The sequence below is a fragment of the Carlito syrichta genome, unplaced genomic scaffold, assembly GCF_000164805.1.
Source record: "Carlito syrichta isolate Samal-C Ts95f unplaced genomic scaffold, Tarsius_syrichta-2.0.1 Scaffold135687, whole genome shotgun sequence".
NCBI lineage: Eukaryota > Metazoa > Chordata > Mammalia > Primates > Tarsiidae > Carlito > Carlito syrichta.
Window position 1 is genome coordinate 257927 of NW_007079783.1, and position 17526 is coordinate 275452.

A 17526-nucleotide genomic window follows, 5' to 3' on the forward strand; every position below is an offset into this window, starting at 1 on the left:
TCCGAGTATCACATGTTCTCACTCATATAGTGGACCTTGAACATCCAATGTAATACTATAAGAAAATGACTGACAGTAGTGGAAAACTATGCGGGGGGAGGGAGATGGGATTAACAGTAGTAAATATCTGTCTGGGGACGGGGAAACACCTCTTATCAACAAGGGTGCCTGAACAAAATGTATTTGTATACCTAACCCTTACCTGGGCAACTTGGGCAATGTAGAAGACCTCATCTCTATAAAAAATACAAAAAAATTATCTGGGCATGGTGACATGTGCCTGTATCCCAGCTACTCAGGAGGCTGAGGCATATGAATTGCTTGAGCCCAGGAGTTTACGGCTGCACGGAACCATGGGCACGCCTCTGCATGCCAGCCTAGATCTAGATGACAGAACAAGACCCTATCTTAAAAAAGAAGATGAAGAAGAAAGAGCAAGACTGTTGTCTCCAGCAAAGTGGGAAGATTGGGAGACAGGGGTAGAAAGAAGAATTAATTTTCATAGTACAATATACCCTTCTGGCCAGCTGAATTTTTTACTGCTACATCCATGATATATATTATTTAAGAATAAATAAAAACATTAAAGATCATTCTGCTGGTCTTCCTTTTCTTTTCCTGAGAACTTTTCAGCCATCTCAAAGTTTAATCATAGGCTCCACGGTTGACCCGTAGGGATGCTGGTGAGAATCCCCTTCCTTTAGGTGCAGGTTTGACTCAATCTTCTCCATCAGCTCTGGTGTCCACACAATGGATTCTCAAGTTCTAATAACTCTAAATTTCCTAAATGTTTCCTGAGAAGCAACTATCCTTTCTTGTCCATCTTCATATCACATCTCCAGTAGGGACTGATATGTTCTTCATAACCTGTCTCTATTGATTCCTGCTCATCATCTGCAGTACTGCCAATGTTAGTTTTCTAAATCAAAGATCACACTACTCCTCTGTTTCTAAACATCTATTGTTTTTCTTTGCTTACAAAGTCACTAGGATGGAATGTAAGGTCTTTCAGAACCTGACTCCAAGCCATCTTTCCTTTTTATTCTATTTAACTCCTGCCATGCTCAGAGCAAAAGTAAGATCTCACTGTTTCCTGAATATGCATCTTTCAAATTGCTACACCTTGTATGTACTCTCTCTTTCTCTCCATTTGAAATAGGCTTTCCTCTATTAGCCATTGGGTGACTTCCTGTAACACCTAACTCTGCTGTATATCCTCTCCTTGGTGAAATCTTCTATGATCCCCTGCACATAGTTACTGCTCAGGCCTCTCTCCTTCCGTAGTGCTGGATTTATAGTACTATTAGGTCAAACCATAATGTATTCTAATTCTTCTGTTTAAGGGTCTGATGCCCCAAGTAGACACTGAGCTTCTTGAGGACAGGGTTCAAGGCTTATGCATATTTGTGCCTGACAGAGTATCAGAGACACGAATGATTCTCTTTCACATTTGATGTAAAAGTGCATATGCATGTGCTCACACATGTACACACACACACACCTATTTCTTGAATGAGAAGTGTGAATGAGTTCCTATGTCACATAGGTAGAAGTTAAGGAAAAAACAGAAATATGTTGAGAACCGCCAGGTGGCATCCCCAATCTCTTACCATCTTGGAAGGTGTCATTAATTGCAATGACAGCCTGGAAGGGTTTGGTCAGTTCGGCCCCTTGCGCAGAGCTGAGGAAAACCACAAATGTCTCCAGTCCTTCAATTACTGGATACTGAGTGTCATCCAAGATAGTCAAGGTGCAATACTAGAAGATAAATCAAAGCAAACATTACAAAGGGCCCAGCACCCCATACCCATTTGTCTTTGGGAGACTAGGACAAAGGCTGAAACATGACTTTCTTTGGTGGTCTTAATCCATGAGATGATCATCTCTTTATTAAATGTCCCTAGGAGTTTGTTTCTAGATATTTATATCAAAACCAAATGTAGTTTCTATCCCAAATCTGTAATGCTGGAAATTTTTGCTAAAAAGTTACTTGGAGAATTTTTAGAAGACCCCCTCAGAAGTGTGCTCTCTTGCTTACATGTTTATGTTTTTAAACAAAGGAAAGACAGTCTAGACTCCAAGGGGAGTCTAGAGTCCTCAGTAGGGCTTTAGAAACCAACTAAAGATGACACTCATAGACCCGTCAGCCCTAGCACTTTGTGGGGCTCTATTTCCCACGCACCTGTTCTGTGATGCCAGGCCCAAACTCCACTTTCTTGGAGCTAGGAACATAGTCAACTCCTGGAGTGGCAGAAGCTGGATCTGAGGGCCGCGTTGCACACCAGACAGATGTGAAAGTAGAAAGGTCAGTACCATGGCGGATAACTGGAATCTTCACTGTGCCTGAATGAAGATTAGCAGAGATTTTAATGGTCAACCTTGAGCCAAAATATCAGTGGGGTTTTCAGAACAATGTTCTCTCTCATTACAAGAGTGGCAGCTTCATATAATTCAGCTCGTCTAAGCAAATCTCAGTGATGCTTCTATTCCCCCCCGAGGAAGGCTGGGAGGTGTCACTACGCCTCTTTTCCCTGACACTAAGATCAAGGTAAACCCTAGAGGAGGTCTTCATAGAGGTGATGCTGGAGACAGCCCTTAGAAGGGATTGTGCTTGTGCTTCACAAGGGAGACTGTTCACAGAAGAACAATGTACTTAAGGGAAAGAGTCCACTGAAAAACATCTCAAGTCTAGTCAGGGAGAAGCAGCTCAGAGACTAGGGTTGCAGGGATGAGCCAGAAAATAGTCAATTAGGGAGGAACTAGCCAGGGTACTGTGCAGGACCTGAAGCTGAATGTTCCTAATTACATGTTCCTAAATGGGTTGATTTTCCTATTTTATCCAAGCATACACCATTATGTAAAATACAAGTCCTTATTGCTTATCTAGGAATGAAGCTACTTCTGGTCCACTGTGAAGTCATAAGTGTCCTAAAGATACTTAGCTATTTTCATACTCAATGTCAGAGGAAAGTTCCATGAAATCCCATCAATCACCACATTTTTCTCATAGAAAATCAGCATATTTTTCTCAGTATGCTATGAGGTGACATATGGTCATGGCCGGGAATTTGTTGTTCGGGAAAAGAAGCATGGTCCAGTAGAAAGGTCTGGGCTCTCTCCCAGCTTTGCCATTACATTAGCTGCTTCAGTTCTGATGATTTGGTGAACCTCTCTGGTCTCTATATGCTCATCTTCTATGTAAGATTATCCCTTCACAGAAGGCTAAGTGAAGATGCAAGGAACACACAGGTCATGGCACCTGACGTTTAGTAGGTGCTCACAAACATTTGTTCCCAGGCTGGGTGTGGTAGTTCAGGTCTGTAATCCCAGCACTCTGAGAGGCCGAAGTGGGAGAATTGCTTGAGCCCAGTAGTTCAAGACCAGTCTAGGCAACATAGTGAGACCTAATCTCTATAAAAAATTAAAAAAAAAATCAGCCAGGTGTGGTGGTACACGCCCTGTAGTTAAGCTACTCTGGAGGATTGCTGAGCCTAGGAGGTCGAGGTCATGATGAGCTGTGATCGTACCACTTCACTCCAGCCTGGGGGACAGAGTGAGGCTCTGATTCTGTTCCCAATACCCTTCAAATGCCTTCAAAGAGGTGAAAGGTCTTGATCTGGCCCAGATCAGTAGGTCAGTAGATGCTCTGAATAGCTGCTGCTCCTCTGCCAGCAGGACACCTGCCTATACACAGAGGACTCCAAGACCCTTGCAGAAACACAACAGAGAAGGAGCCTTGGTCTCTGAAATTCCACAAATACCACGTGGAAGAGATCTGCCCACTGGTTGCTTTGGGTTGTCATGTGAATGAGAAAATTCTACTGTGTTAAGACACTGAAACTTCGGAGTATGATCCAGCAGCTAGCAGCATATGAAATAACTCACTTCTTTCCTCAACAGATCACAATCCCTGCCATCACGAGCCAAAATGCTCAATACCAGGCCCTCCCTTGGACTACAGAGGTCAACCCAAGAAGCTCTAAGACAGAGCCCTCTCTGCCATCAAGAATCAGAGCAAAAAAAGCGGATGGAACTCTCTCTACTTCACTATCTTCCATTCTTGGTCTTGACACCTAGATGTCTAGCACTGTGTAATACCTGAGTATTCAAGTATTCAGTGCCTTGACATCCTCAAACTTAAGGAGGAAATTATTCAAGAAAAGGATAAGGAGTCAAGTGATGGAGGCCCAGGGATGCTCTCCAGTACCTGCATCCTCACTGACAGTGAAAGCTGTGTTGCCCAGGGACACGGTGGAGGCATCATTGGGACCACTGATGAACACCCTGGCCGTTGCCACCCTTCCAATGCGGGCATTGTCAGAAGCATCTGCCAGGGCAATCTCAAACTCCTCTTCCTCTTCATATTCACTGTCATCAATGAGCATGATGTCACAAGTAGACATGGTGACACCAGTCCCAAATATCACACGGCTTTCAGCAGACATCCCTCGAGATTTAAAATCAGAGCCTGATTCTAGGGCATAGAGGCTACTTCCCATAGCTGACTTAGGAACCGTGTAGCAAATGGCAGATACTATGCTGCTTGAGTCTCCTGAAATACAAAGGGTAAGAAAACCAAAGCATTTGATTAAGCACTTCTCAAATTTTAAAGTCTCCAGTAACATCACGGGTTAGGTTCCCCTTAAACACATTCATTACTATTTCTGTTCAAACTCTGTCATGAAAACCTTTCTGAATTAAGCCTGTGGTATAAACCACTTGAGGACTGAATGGACCCCAGATACTTCACCAAACAACTTAAAATGGATTTCCTGTTCTGTGAATTTTGTACTCTGTCAATTCACAACATTCATTGCCCACCATCTAAGACCACAGCGGGTGGAGAGATAAGAGACATATTTGGAACTTTAAGTAGCACAGTAATTGTGTCCTGAAGGTTGTGTGATGTGCATAGTTCACTGCCTTTCTGAATAAACTTCGTGCTTTAATTTCCAGAGAGAAAGAGGCTTATTTTTTAAAAAAGAAAGACATAAAATAAAACCTGCCTCTCTGTACAAATGGCTTTACTTATTAGTGCTGCCACTTCCTTCAGTGACAGCCTGCTCTGAGTCTGGCTCAGTGGCCCAGAGCAATCAATGGGGCTTGCTTATTTTCCAAGTGGCATTACCAAGGTTTTGCATTATCTACAGTATTTGTTATACTAATGCCCCAACAGCAGATTTAGTAAAGAGACCTGACATCATCATTTATAGTCATGGTGTTGCTTTGAATGGGGGTGTAGTTTCCATGTGTTTTAAAGTTTCAACATTATACAAGCATAAATCCATATGATCTTAGTTTTGATTACCCTTTTATAAACATGCACAATTATTATTATGTGCCAATTAAAAAACAAAAGAATTGCCCTTTGTTTCTTGCACATAGTTTATTCCTCATCTAAGTTCTACATAGGTACACCTTTGAGCACATTTCTGTTTTCCAAGAACTAAGATGAAAAGCCAGTACTTATAAACTGCAACTTTTCTCCTTGACCAAGGTTACTAAATATTTTATGTTTTGGTGATTGATTAAGAATACTGATTCATGCATAATTTGCAAGGCTAAATATAACCAGACTTCTATTTTGGTTTAAGAATAAACAGAGCTCTAACAACTTGAACTAAGAAGAGCGACCTTCTGATGGTACCATGGGTAGAACCATCATTAGGGTTGTTTGGGGGATTAAATGAGTTAATACCTATAAAGTACTCATGCATGTGAGTTAATATAACAGATGAACACTTGGTACTTAATAGGAACTCAATGAATGCTAGCTATTATTATAGTTCTTTGTCACCCTTGGCACCAACAGACCTTTTCTTTCAATAGGTGCAAATAGAAAACCAGCACTCTCGTTGACCCGGTAGGTCTTCTTGTCAAACTCTAAGGTGGGTTCATCCTCAGTGTCATTGATTATGACCTTAGCCCGGGTGAACGCCCCCAGCAGGGCATAAGCTGGCATGCTGAGCTCCACAATGAAGCTCTCGACATTCTCAAACACATCATCATCGTTGATGACAATGGTACAGGACTTGGTATCCTCTCGCTCATCAAACTGCACCTGTCACACAGGAAACACAGAGTTAAGCTGTACCTCACCTTCCCCTGCTTGGTTCCCCCAGGGAGTCCTGGGAAAAGAGCACCCAAACCCAGTGTAGAGCACTGACTGAGACAGCTGGCTCTCCAGCTCAGCTCCCCGCTGTGCCACCTAGAGCATTCAGCCACCTCTTAACCTGGATGGGGGGCTATTGGATAGGAAGGCAAAGGAGAGCAAAGACATCTCCTACCAATTGGTGGTTGTAGAAGAACATGGAATGATCACTCATAGCCTGTGTTATCATCTCACTTGGGACTGCAACAGTCATCACTGCATCTCTCAGTTCCCTTTCCATCTGTGGCAAGTCTAGCTGCAAATAGCTCTGGCCCCAGAGTAAGAAGTTCTGTTTCCAAGTCTGGTTCTGTCACTGTCAAGCTTGATAAGGCTATGAAACTTGATAAACATCAGACTCCTTATCAGCTAACTAATAGTAATAACACTCTTGCTTCTCATACTTACTGAGAGGACTAGAGAGGTCTTGTATAATGAAAGCACTAACATACAGAAGACATTATCGCTACCATCACCATACTACTTGTACAGCTGGACTTGACATAGAATTTCAGAGTACTGAATCATGGAGTTTAAATCTATAGAAAGTTATATTATAAACAAGTCAGACCAATTTTAACTTTATATTTGGCTAAATTCTTTGCCATTAAAATGGACTAGAACTATAATGTGAATGAATTTAGCCTGGTACAAAACTGAGAAATTACTTTATATGCACACAATTGTGAACTCACAGGGATTTATTCTGGATTTGCTTTGTCTAAACAAAACAAAGAAGAAAGATAAAACCTTCACATGAAACCAAGACTATTGACCTGGCTAAAACTAAAAGGGTAGGAAATGGTCCTGGGCTGTACTTTGTGTAAACTGAGACAGCTGAAACATGCAGAAAATAGTCACACATTTCTAGAAACACATAATTCTGAAAAGCACACAATTTTAATAAAACAAAAAATTATTAGTGCATATCTAATCAACTCAACTAATCAAATTGTTTTTATTCAACTCCGTATTTCAAAACATCCCCTGTGAAATGAAACCCTCAATAGAGCTCTCTTTAAGATCTAGAACACATGGCCAGCAATTTGTCTATTCATGAAAAACACAGAAATATGCTCTGTCTTATCATTCTGCTAAAAGACTCTTTAGCATATCTGTTCTTTTCTGATTCCTTACATTTGACATAAGAGGCCTTAGCTTAGTCCTGCTAAAATGCCCCAATTAAAGAATGGCAACCACTTCTCTTTACACAGATTTGTGTTGCCAAAGAATTTAAAAAAAGCTTTGAAAAACAGTTAATGAAAACTTACTAAGCACAGGCATTGTGTCCTACACAACCGATAACAATATGGAGCCCTACCAGACAGGGGTTGACTGTTTCAGTCCTCCTTCATCTTCTGCTTTCACTCTCTCCTTTTCTCATGGTCATCCTGGTGCTAAACACCAGAAGTGTGTAGGGTGACCTGCAAATTTTTCTCTCTACCCCAGACTTCTCTCTGCATTCCCTACCCTATGTAGTGATCACCTCGCTGTTTCTACGGCAATTCCACTCAACATGTTCAAAGCAAAGTCATGAGCACCAAACTCTGTCAAACCTGTTCCCTCCTAGTAAGGGCCATCATCTTCTGCCCCACCGTCAATCAATCCACTGCCAAATTCTATCAGTTCTTCCCCATCTGTTAAAGTCACCCACTTCTCTTTGACTTCACTTCATAACTGAAGCCCAAGATGTCCTCATCTCTCACTTGGCATGTTCCAAGGGCTTCCTAGCAGGTCACCTTATACAGTCTCTTCCCTCCCTTCAGGTGAGAAGGTGGAAGGGATAGGACACAAGAGGCTGAGTGTAGAACATGAAGCTATGAGACTTCTTTTTGTCATGAAGCAACATGTCAAGACTGAGAAGCTAGATAATAGTTTCAGTCAACGGGAATTAGAGACCATAAAGAACAGAGGACCATGGGAAGGGAACATAGGAGAACTACTTGAGGAAGGATGCTCATGGAAAAGAAGGGGGGAGGAAGTGGGACAGGATTACAGAACCCTGTAACCATATCCCAGCTCTTGCTGGAACCTGCCCGGCACTGAGGAATTGGATGCCGTGCCCCACCTACCTGACCAGCATACTCCACGTAGTCCTGCTGTCCAGGGCGGGAGCTAGCCCTGGAGCTGGAGCTGGCAGTGCCTTGTTCAGTGCGACACAGGACGATGGCATACTGGTTCAGGTTCCCAGTCCTCTGCACCGTGACACTGACAGACCCCGCCTTCTCACTGACATTGTAGCTAGAAGCACATAAAAAGGCAGACTCTGAAAATCTGTCCCATGGCTGTGAAGAAACCATGTGCTTAATGACAATCTCTTCTATATGGTTACTGGCATTAGACAGTCAGAGAAGAGGGAGTTTGGTTCCTTTAAGAATTCAAGTTGTAAACTGAGGGAACATGTTCACCTGGAATGGTCAGATCACAAATGAACAAGGAAGCTATGGATGCAGAATTTTGCCTGTCTGACTTGGAAAGTGAGTTGAGAGTCACTTGGAGATGGACAGCACATAAGAGCTGTGAACTCCAGATTTCAGAACGGAGAGAAGGGACAAACAATCTCTCCCTAGTGTGGTAGAGTAATCAATACATTATGGGGCTCTTAGGGAAGAAAGCTGCTTGGAAAGCAACTCATGACTTAGCTCAGGTGGGAATGGCTGGACCGTATCTCCAGGAAGTATCTGAAGGAGATAGGGCAGAGCCAGAGTTAAGAATCTGATCAGGAGTCAAGCCTGGGTAGCAAAGATGCTGGACACACAGAGGTTTAGGACAATGGACAGGGATTGGATTAATTTAGCTTGTGGCTCAGAATTTCTACTGCTTGCAAAGTAGAAGGCCAACTATTCATGTGTTATTACTTCATGATGAGACCTAGGTTCAGAAAGGCCACAGGAGAGTAGGGTTTGACCTGGGCTTTGCTTGTTACCACCGAAGATGGCCACTGGAACTGGGTGTGGGTCTTGCTGCCTCAGAGAGGTAAGTCCTCGATACTGGCTTCAGGACCCTCTCTAACATTTAGTCCATTAAATGTTAGAGAGTTGTCCAGAAAAAGGGACTGATTTTATTAAATTTATTTATTTTTGAAGGGGAAACAATCAAGAGGTAAATAACAGCATTATACATACAAGGGGGACCCCAAATCTCAGAATTTATTTATAAAAAACTGTATATTTATTCTTACGTTTGAACTTCAGTCACCTTCAAAGTACTCTCTATCTGATGCAATACATCTATTAAGATGCTTTTTCAACTGCTCAAAACACTTTTTAAACTCGTTAATTTTGATGTCTTTTAGTGCTTCTGTCATTTTTTGTTTCACCTCTTCCACATCAACAAAATGTTTCCCCTTGAAGACTTTTTTCATCCAGGGAAACAAATAAAAAGTCAAAAACCGCTGAACACTCAACATGGTGTGGACAGGTATGTTGTCATGGTGGAAGAACCAACCACCTGTGTACCACAACTCGGGACATTTCTTCTGCAAATTATGATACAACCTTTTCAAAACTTCCAGATAAAAACTTTGGTTGACCATTTGATCTGGAGGAACAAAATCCGAGTGTATTACAAGGGGCCTGCTCTCTAAAAGGTAATTCAGATTTGGGGGGGAGGCCCCCCTTGTATAAAAGTTGATTCTAATTTTCCTCTAATTCTCTAAAAGTGTGTAAGAGTGGAATACTCTGAGTCTGGGGCACATGAAATCAGGCTTTTAAACTTTCCCTTTTCCCCTCACATTCCAATTTTTATCTGAATTATCATGAAGTTGGTTTCTTAGAGTAATGAGTCTCTGAACTGTAGACTTAAGGGATATTTCCCTCAGAAAAATGATCATCTCAGTTCTGATTTAACCTATACAATCAATACCATGTTTGCCCACCACCTTTACCAATTGGCATCTCTTTGTTTGCCTCTAACTTCCCAGCAGATTAGGAAAGCGTCTTAAAATGCTGTCAACATTAAGCCATGCATTTTCCCTTAAAGGTATATATTCTTATAAAAAAACAAAGGAGCTGGGGAGAACACAAATAGAAAACAAGGAGAGTAAAGATGGAAAGCAAAGATACTGGTAGTGTGGGCCAGTGATTGTTTTCTCAACTTGAAAGTTGATTTATTTTTTCTATAAGTTCTACCAAATTACCTTCTAAAACTTGAAGACAGAAACAAAAATACCTGTATGCGAGACAGTAAAGCACATGGTTAGAATCACCAGGCTTATAACCTGGTCTGACTGCTTATCAGCTATGTGATTGTAGGCAAGTTACTTAACCTCTTTCTGGTTCTATTAATTGCTGCTGTAGGGATAAAAATAGAATTCATCTCACAATTCAAATATTAAATAAGATAATGTATGTCAAGTACCTAGTGCAGTGCATGGCACATACAACATTCAATAATATTTGGTGTTATTTTTATTTGTATTTATTTATTTATTTATTTATTTATTTTGAGTTGGAGTCTCACTCTGTCGCCCAGACTGGAGTGCAGTGGCCACTCCTGGCTACCGCAGCCTCGACCTGCTGGGCTCCGGCGATCCTTCTGCCTCAGCTTTCCAAGTAGCTGGAACTACAGGCGCACGCTACCACGCCCAGCTAATTTTTTTTTTTTAAATTTATTGTAGAGATGAGGTCTCGCCTGCCCAGGCAGGTCTCGAATCCGCGGGTTCAGGCAATCCACTTACCTCAGCCTCCCAAAGGCGCAGGATTACAGGCTGAGCCACCGAGCCCGGCTTTATTTTTATTTTTATCACTGCCATCATCATCATCACTGTTACCATCACCAACAGGTGACTAGAGCTGACTCCAGCATGCTCTATCCTGACTCCCTCTGCTTACCTGACTCATTTCTCAAGAATGAAAAAAAACAATAACACTTGTACCTGGTATATTTAAAGCTGATGAGGGACCACTGGATATGGAAGATGTTGTCATTGACCACATTGGGTTTACTATCTTTCACCAGAAACTGAAAACTATCCATCATTTCATGGATCTTCTCCTCACGCAGCATGTAACGAATCAATCCCAAGTTCACATCCTCTGTGAGAAAAAAGACTCTCTGTGAATTCACTGAGTCAATCCAGGAATGTAACGACAGCCTAATAGATTCCCACACCAACATGGTCAATTTATTCTTCTAGTGAGTTAGACAAAATTTATTTTCCCAAGAACCAGAAGTATAGAAGTCTAAAAAATAAATGTTTCTGCCATATTTCAAAATAAAATTTTGTATTTCTGTGTAATAAAATATCTGTTTTTATGTATTGAGAATACCCTCATGCTATTACAAAGTAAGAATCTAGGGTCCTGACAAAAAGCACTTCAGTCAACATATTTGAAATGTTGAAAAGCATATCCAAGAGTTGACAGAGACAAACCTTTGAACCCCATCCTCATACAAAGACCTAATTCCTTCTAAAGAAAGTTCCTGGGAAGTTATGTGCTAATAAGAACAGCTTAGTTTGGATTAAAACAGCCTATACAGAAAGCACAGCTAAAAAGTCATTAAGAGAGAATAGGGAGAAAAAAAGGAAATGTGGAGCATGAATTTCAATGGGCACTTCTGCAATGACTGCTCCTAACAGGTCCACCCTCAAAAGACGTCAAAAGGTATCTGACAAGCTCATAAGACATGGACACAAAATGACTGCGTGATATGATTCAAAGCAGGAAAGAATCTCTGCTGAGCAATCTACACACATTTATTTTAATTTCTTGGTTGAAGACAGAAAGAAAAAAGTCTGTAATCCTTAAAGAACAAAAAATAAACCACACAGGATCACAGGTCTTTCATAAAGTCCAGTTATTTTTTGTTTTGTTGATGATGTCACTTCAAAAAAAAAAATCATACCCAAAAGAACAGAGATCGTTTTTCTTACATGAAAAAGACAACTGCACCTGCATGTTCATCATGGCACAATTCACAATAGTAAAGATGTGAAATCAACCTAAGTGCCCACTAACTGAACAGCGGATAATGAAAATGTGGTATCTATACTATGGAATACTACTTAGTCATCAAGAGGAATGAAATCACATCTTTTGCAGCAACTTGGATGGAATTGGAGAATATCATCCTAAGTGAACTAACTCAGGAACAGAAAACCAAACACTACATGTTCTCACTTATAAGTGGGAGCTAAACTAAGGGTCTGCAAAGATACAGAGAATGGTACAATGGACACTGGAGACTTAGAAGGGGGAGGAGGGGAAGAAGTGGAGGGATAAAAAAAAATCATCTGTCGGGTACAATGTACACAAGTAGGGTTGGTGGGTACACTTAAAGCCCAGACCAAAAACTATTTGTATCCCTCAAAACTATTGAAATAAAAAAAAAGAAAGAAAAAATAACAAAGCAATATCATGTACTCTTCCAGAAAAACTAGCCAAAACTTAAAGCAATTGCGAGCTGAGAAAGCATGATAAATTTTCCTTTGCCATAGTTTAGAGTAACAGAAAAGAAAACCTAGTCAAAACTTAAGCAATTGGGAGCTGAGAAAGCAGGATGAATTTTCTTTTGCCATAGTTCAGAGTAACAGAAAATCAGAAGTAAAATTCATAAACTGGACAGCTAGACACTAAAAAGGTCTATTTGTTTGCAAATGGGTGACTTAGGCATGAGTAACAGGAAGTGGCTGTGAGACTGGGGAGATAGGGAGAGTGGCATTAGGATAGACTTCTCCTCCCTGATGTCCCCAAGTCCCCACCCTGGGTGAACGTGGCGGCAGCTCTGCCAGGCTGCAGCTTGTTCTCTACATAGCCATGCTTGGGGGCCGTCGTTATCTCATAGACAAGCTGTGCATCCTCAGTGTCTGGGTCCATAGTCAGCAGTTCCTTCTTGGTGATCAGGTTGGTTGCCTGGAATAGAAACCCATTACATTTAATTCCTGAGGTGAGAATAAAGCAGGAACAAGACCCTCTGACTCAGATTTAATTCAGTTCAACAATGATTTACTGAGTGCATTTACTGCATTGAAAACTCTGTCAGGATTGGAGAGGCCATGAGGATGGAAATAATCCCAGCCTCAGCCCTCGAGATATTCACATCTTTAAAGAAAGGCTCCTGGGCAAGGTCAATGTGGCAGGAGCTATAATGGAAGATATAAAAAGAGTGCCATATACTTCTTAAGAGAGGGAGAGATGAATTTCATCTGGCATTGAGGGATTGAAGCTGAGACTTGAAAAGAATTTGGAACTTTGAAAGAATGATTCAGTGCAGACAAGTTGGCCATGTTCTACTTTATAGGACTCAATTAAAATGTTTGAAATCACGTAAGATAAACATACGGTACCCTGATATTTCCCAAATATACTGGCTGAACTTTAATTCACTCATTCACTCAGTCATTCAGTAAATATTTAGTGAGAGCCAGGTTTGGAAGAAGATAGGGGGTGGTCAACAGTATTGAGTATTTGTAGTCTAGTAAGGTAAGGACAAATAATTGACCTTTGGATTTGACAAAATGGACTCTAATAACAGTCACTGCAGTAGAGTAGGAACAGGAGGTAGAAACCCAACTAGAGAGTGTTGAAAAGAGAATGGGACTGTGCTGAATATGGAGGGAAAAAAAATCAAATAAGTCATGAGAGGAATCTGCTCTAACTGTGGTTTATGTATTTTTGAGAACCCAACCAGTTCAGCAAGAAGCTACAGAGCAACAGCCATACATACAACCAATGACCCAGCTCCATGGGGATGCCAAAAGCCACATCCTAGAGGGAACACCACTGCCAAAGTAGAAAGTCAGTTCTCATTGGAACCAAAAAACTGTGTGTGTTTGGGTGGGGATGGAAAGAGTGCTTCATATGATTATCATATTATTTTATAATTACCAATTATACCATATACCTTACAATGACCAACTGGGGAATTAGGAGAAAAAGAAGGAAATTTCTAAATTCACCTTACCACACTCACCTACAAAAATGGCTGTTTCTTTCCCATCTATGGCAGATACTAAAGGTTTTCCAAGATCCAATCTCCCTTTCTTCTAGTGAATAATGTTTTAGCTGAGCATTTGTTGCCCAGCTAGAGACATTTTCTCAAACTTTTATGCAACATTTGGGGCCGTATGATCGATTTCTTGTTAATATGATGTGAGTACAAGGGATATATTTTTCTCTTTCTTTTTTTCTTTTTTTTAGTTCTTTCTTTCTTTCTTTCTCTTTCTCTCTCTCTCTCTCTCTTTCTTTCTCTTCCTCCATCCCTCCCTCCCTTCTTCCCTCCCTTGCCTTCCCTTCCATTCCTTTCCTTTTTTCTCTCTCTCTCTCTTTGGGTTGGGGTCTTATTCTCCCAACCTTCCATGCAAGTGGGGCCATTTGACAGATTTCTTGCCAATAGAACATGAGTACAAGGGTTGTGTTCAATCTCTTTCTTCTCTCTCCCCCCCTGCTTCCTCCCTTCTGTGGGTTGGGGTCTTCAGTTGCCCAGGCTGGAGTGCAGTGACATGATCACAGCTCACTACACCCTCAACCACCTAGGCTCAGATGATCCTTCCACCTTGACCTACCGAGTAGCTGGGACTACAGGCATGTACCATCACACCAGGCTTATTTTCTGACTTTTTTGTACAGACAAAGTCTCACTATGTTCCCTAGGTTGGTTGGGAATGGATGTGTCCAATTTCTGTATTCCTTGCTTAGCACAAAGTTCTTTGCCCTTCTCTGATTTACCTTCCCATGTGCTGGTACTGTTGTCCCTCTGTATCTTTGGGAATCACAAAATGGTATAGTATTTGCACATAACCCATGCACATCCTCCTATACTTTAAATCATCTCTAGTTACTTACATGTAATATAATACACTATAAATGCTAGGTAAACACTTGTTAGACTGTACTTTAAAATCTGTATTTTTTTCTTTGAATTTTGTCAAGCCATTGTTGGTTGAATCTGCATATGTGGAACCTATAGATATGAAGGGCCACTTATGTACTGATGAATTTCTAAAGGGGTTTGGTTATGTCGTCAGCAACAATCTAGTAATGGCAGAACAATGAGGTAGGGAGGGTCTGCACCTCTAGGTGGTCATGTAGAGCCCTAGGTGGCCCACTTACTTATATCCCACAAGAGAGAAAATAAATAAAATTCTATATTGATTGACCTACTATATTTTAGGGTTTTTTTTTGTAAGAGTCTCTTAAACTACACACACTCCTTATTGACCCTGCACAATCTTGATCATTTAACAATCCTAACCAAACTCATGGAGCTCACCAAGCTCAGGAAAATCAGCTTATTCAGGGAGGGAAACACATGTGGGTTGAATGGGAGTTCTGTTCAAAAGTCATTGTTATGAATAAGGACGTAGCCCACATTGGGTCGTGCAACTATGACAGATGGGACAGACCTTACCTTGCCATCCATATATTCCAGCCACTGGAGCCCCAGGTTGGTGACAATTCTAGGGGTGCCATCATCTACTGGGAGGATGTCTACTCGGAACTGTTGAGGTGCTGCTGTCATAATCTGTTGGGAAGACCAGAAGAGAAGACTCATCATTCACAGGCACCTGCAGTAAGCTGGGCACAGGACCTGCAAAGCTGGGACCCTAAAATCTGTTGACACTTCTGAGCTGAAGGATGGGCAGCTAGGTCAGTGATCCTCCCTCATCACCTGACATGAGGCCAATGGGAGAATGCTGAATGATACAGTGAGAACAACGTGAGGAGAAAAGCAAAGAGCAAATGGCACCTGCTGGAATCTCACCTGCTGTGGTGCTGATTTTTATACACCTGTGCCTTCTTCAATTGAGTTCAATATTGCCCTGAGATGAAACAACAAAGTATTTTTCCTTTCAATAACCCCTTGTTAAAGTTTTCATGACAAAAATCATTGTTAAAATGTGAATTTCAAAATCTCCAGGTGGGATCATGCCAAGTGTGAAAAGAGGTTTTCATGGAAAGAGATAGTCTTTTCTTTTTTTTTCTTTCTGTTTTTGTTGTTGTTTGCTTTAAGAAAGTCTCCTCTATGTAAGAGTAAAGGGCAGAGGAAATCAAGCAAAGCATTTGTGGGAAAAGTTAAAAGGAAGCTGAGTGTACGACCCCATTTCCACAGGCACATACACACACGCACCCACATGCACACACTCAACACACACAGTGAGTTGGAGCAGTGCCTTGCAGCTCCTGTGTGGACACAGCAAGCTGGAACACAGGACAACAAGGTGTTGGATTTTCAGTCTCCTATAGCCCACCTTCTAAGTGATTTCTGCTTTTTAAATGGCAAGGTCTCTTGAGAGACCTGCTGTGAACTTTTATGTTTATAAAAGAACAGCTCTCTTGATGATGCATCCTGAAATCTTTGTTCTTTTTTGAAAGTCAAACTAACTAGGGAGCAGCTATAGTTTGGGAGGACAAAAACACAAGTGATGACCTGCCAGGTGTTGATGCAGTGCAGACACCGAAATGGCAGGAAATCCCCAGAGTCATCCATGGACACGCCAGCCAACTGAGAATAACCTTCTCACCGCCTGTTTATCTCTAAAGGACATGGGAGAATCTTGCTTCCAGAAAAATAATCATTCACTGCGAAAGTAAAAAAGGAACTCTGCAGAACTGAGTGGTGGATCTTGATGCTATCCTGGGGGTCCACATGCTGCTCACTAACGCTGCTTCTGCCCAGGCAGACGCAGGTGTGTGGAGCACAGAGGTGCTCTTGGGCCCACCTTTCACTGGAGTGCAGCTTTTATCAGGGGGAAGTGTATGGCACTGCAGGAGACCTGGCTGCAGAAGAAGGAATGAGTGAAATGAGGAAAGGTGGTAGGAGGGAAATCTTAAAGCTTCTTCTGGACACTTGGAAGACAGCAATTCCTTTAGAAAGTAAAGCTTGCCAGTTGGATGATCTCAAGAGAAAATGTTGAAGTTTCATAAGCTGGTCCTAAAATGATGGCAATGATGATGATGAGGAGGAGGAGGATGATTATAGCTTCAGTGTATGCAATGTTCCTTGTGTGCTAGGAACTGGGCTAAGTGCTTGATGTACATGAGAAGAATAGCTGTCATTTTCATCTTACAGATAGAAAAGCTGAAGTTTAGGAAGTTTACATGATTTACGAATACATCCAGTTTATAAGTGACAAGGCTAGAATTAAATCAATATCTTTTAGGCGAAAAGCCACATTCTTAACCACTGTTAATTGGTTGAGTCATTTCTCAAAGACTGAGAAACTCTGGTTGGACTGAGGGAACTTAGTCCAAAAAGAGAAAGATAATTTAGAGTCACATATTATTCAAAAACCAGATGAAAGAAAATGTAAAGAGTGAAGAAAGGGTGGGCAAAGGAGAAAAAAGAAATAATGATAATGTCAACAATGAATACCAGAAATAATTCTAATTTAACAAAACGATTGCAAGATAATGGTGACATCAACAACGATCACC

The 17526-nt window shown here is 41.3% G+C and overlaps 1 protein-coding gene across 1 annotated transcript in view; it reads right to left on the reverse strand.

The window, feature by feature from the left end:
• FRAS1 (Fraser extracellular matrix complex subunit 1) overlaps positions 1–17526 on the reverse strand; it is a 195434-nt gene that overhangs the window by 49088 nt on the left and 128820 nt on the right. Inside the window, exons 34-41 of the mRNA XM_021708269.1 lie at positions 15500–15613; positions 12852–13002; positions 11025–11184; positions 8221–8389; positions 5815–6061; positions 4208–4552; positions 2183–2343; positions 1611–1758 (exon numbers count right to left, since the gene is read on the reverse strand). Of these exons, the coding sequence (XP_021563944.1) occupies positions 1611–1758; positions 2183–2343; positions 4208–4552; positions 5815–6061; positions 8221–8389; positions 11025–11184; positions 12852–13002; positions 15500–15613 (1495 nt within the window). The remainder of the gene's footprint in view (positions 1–1610; positions 1759–2182; positions 2344–4207; positions 4553–5814; positions 6062–8220; positions 8390–11024; positions 11185–12851; positions 13003–15499; positions 15614–17526) is intronic.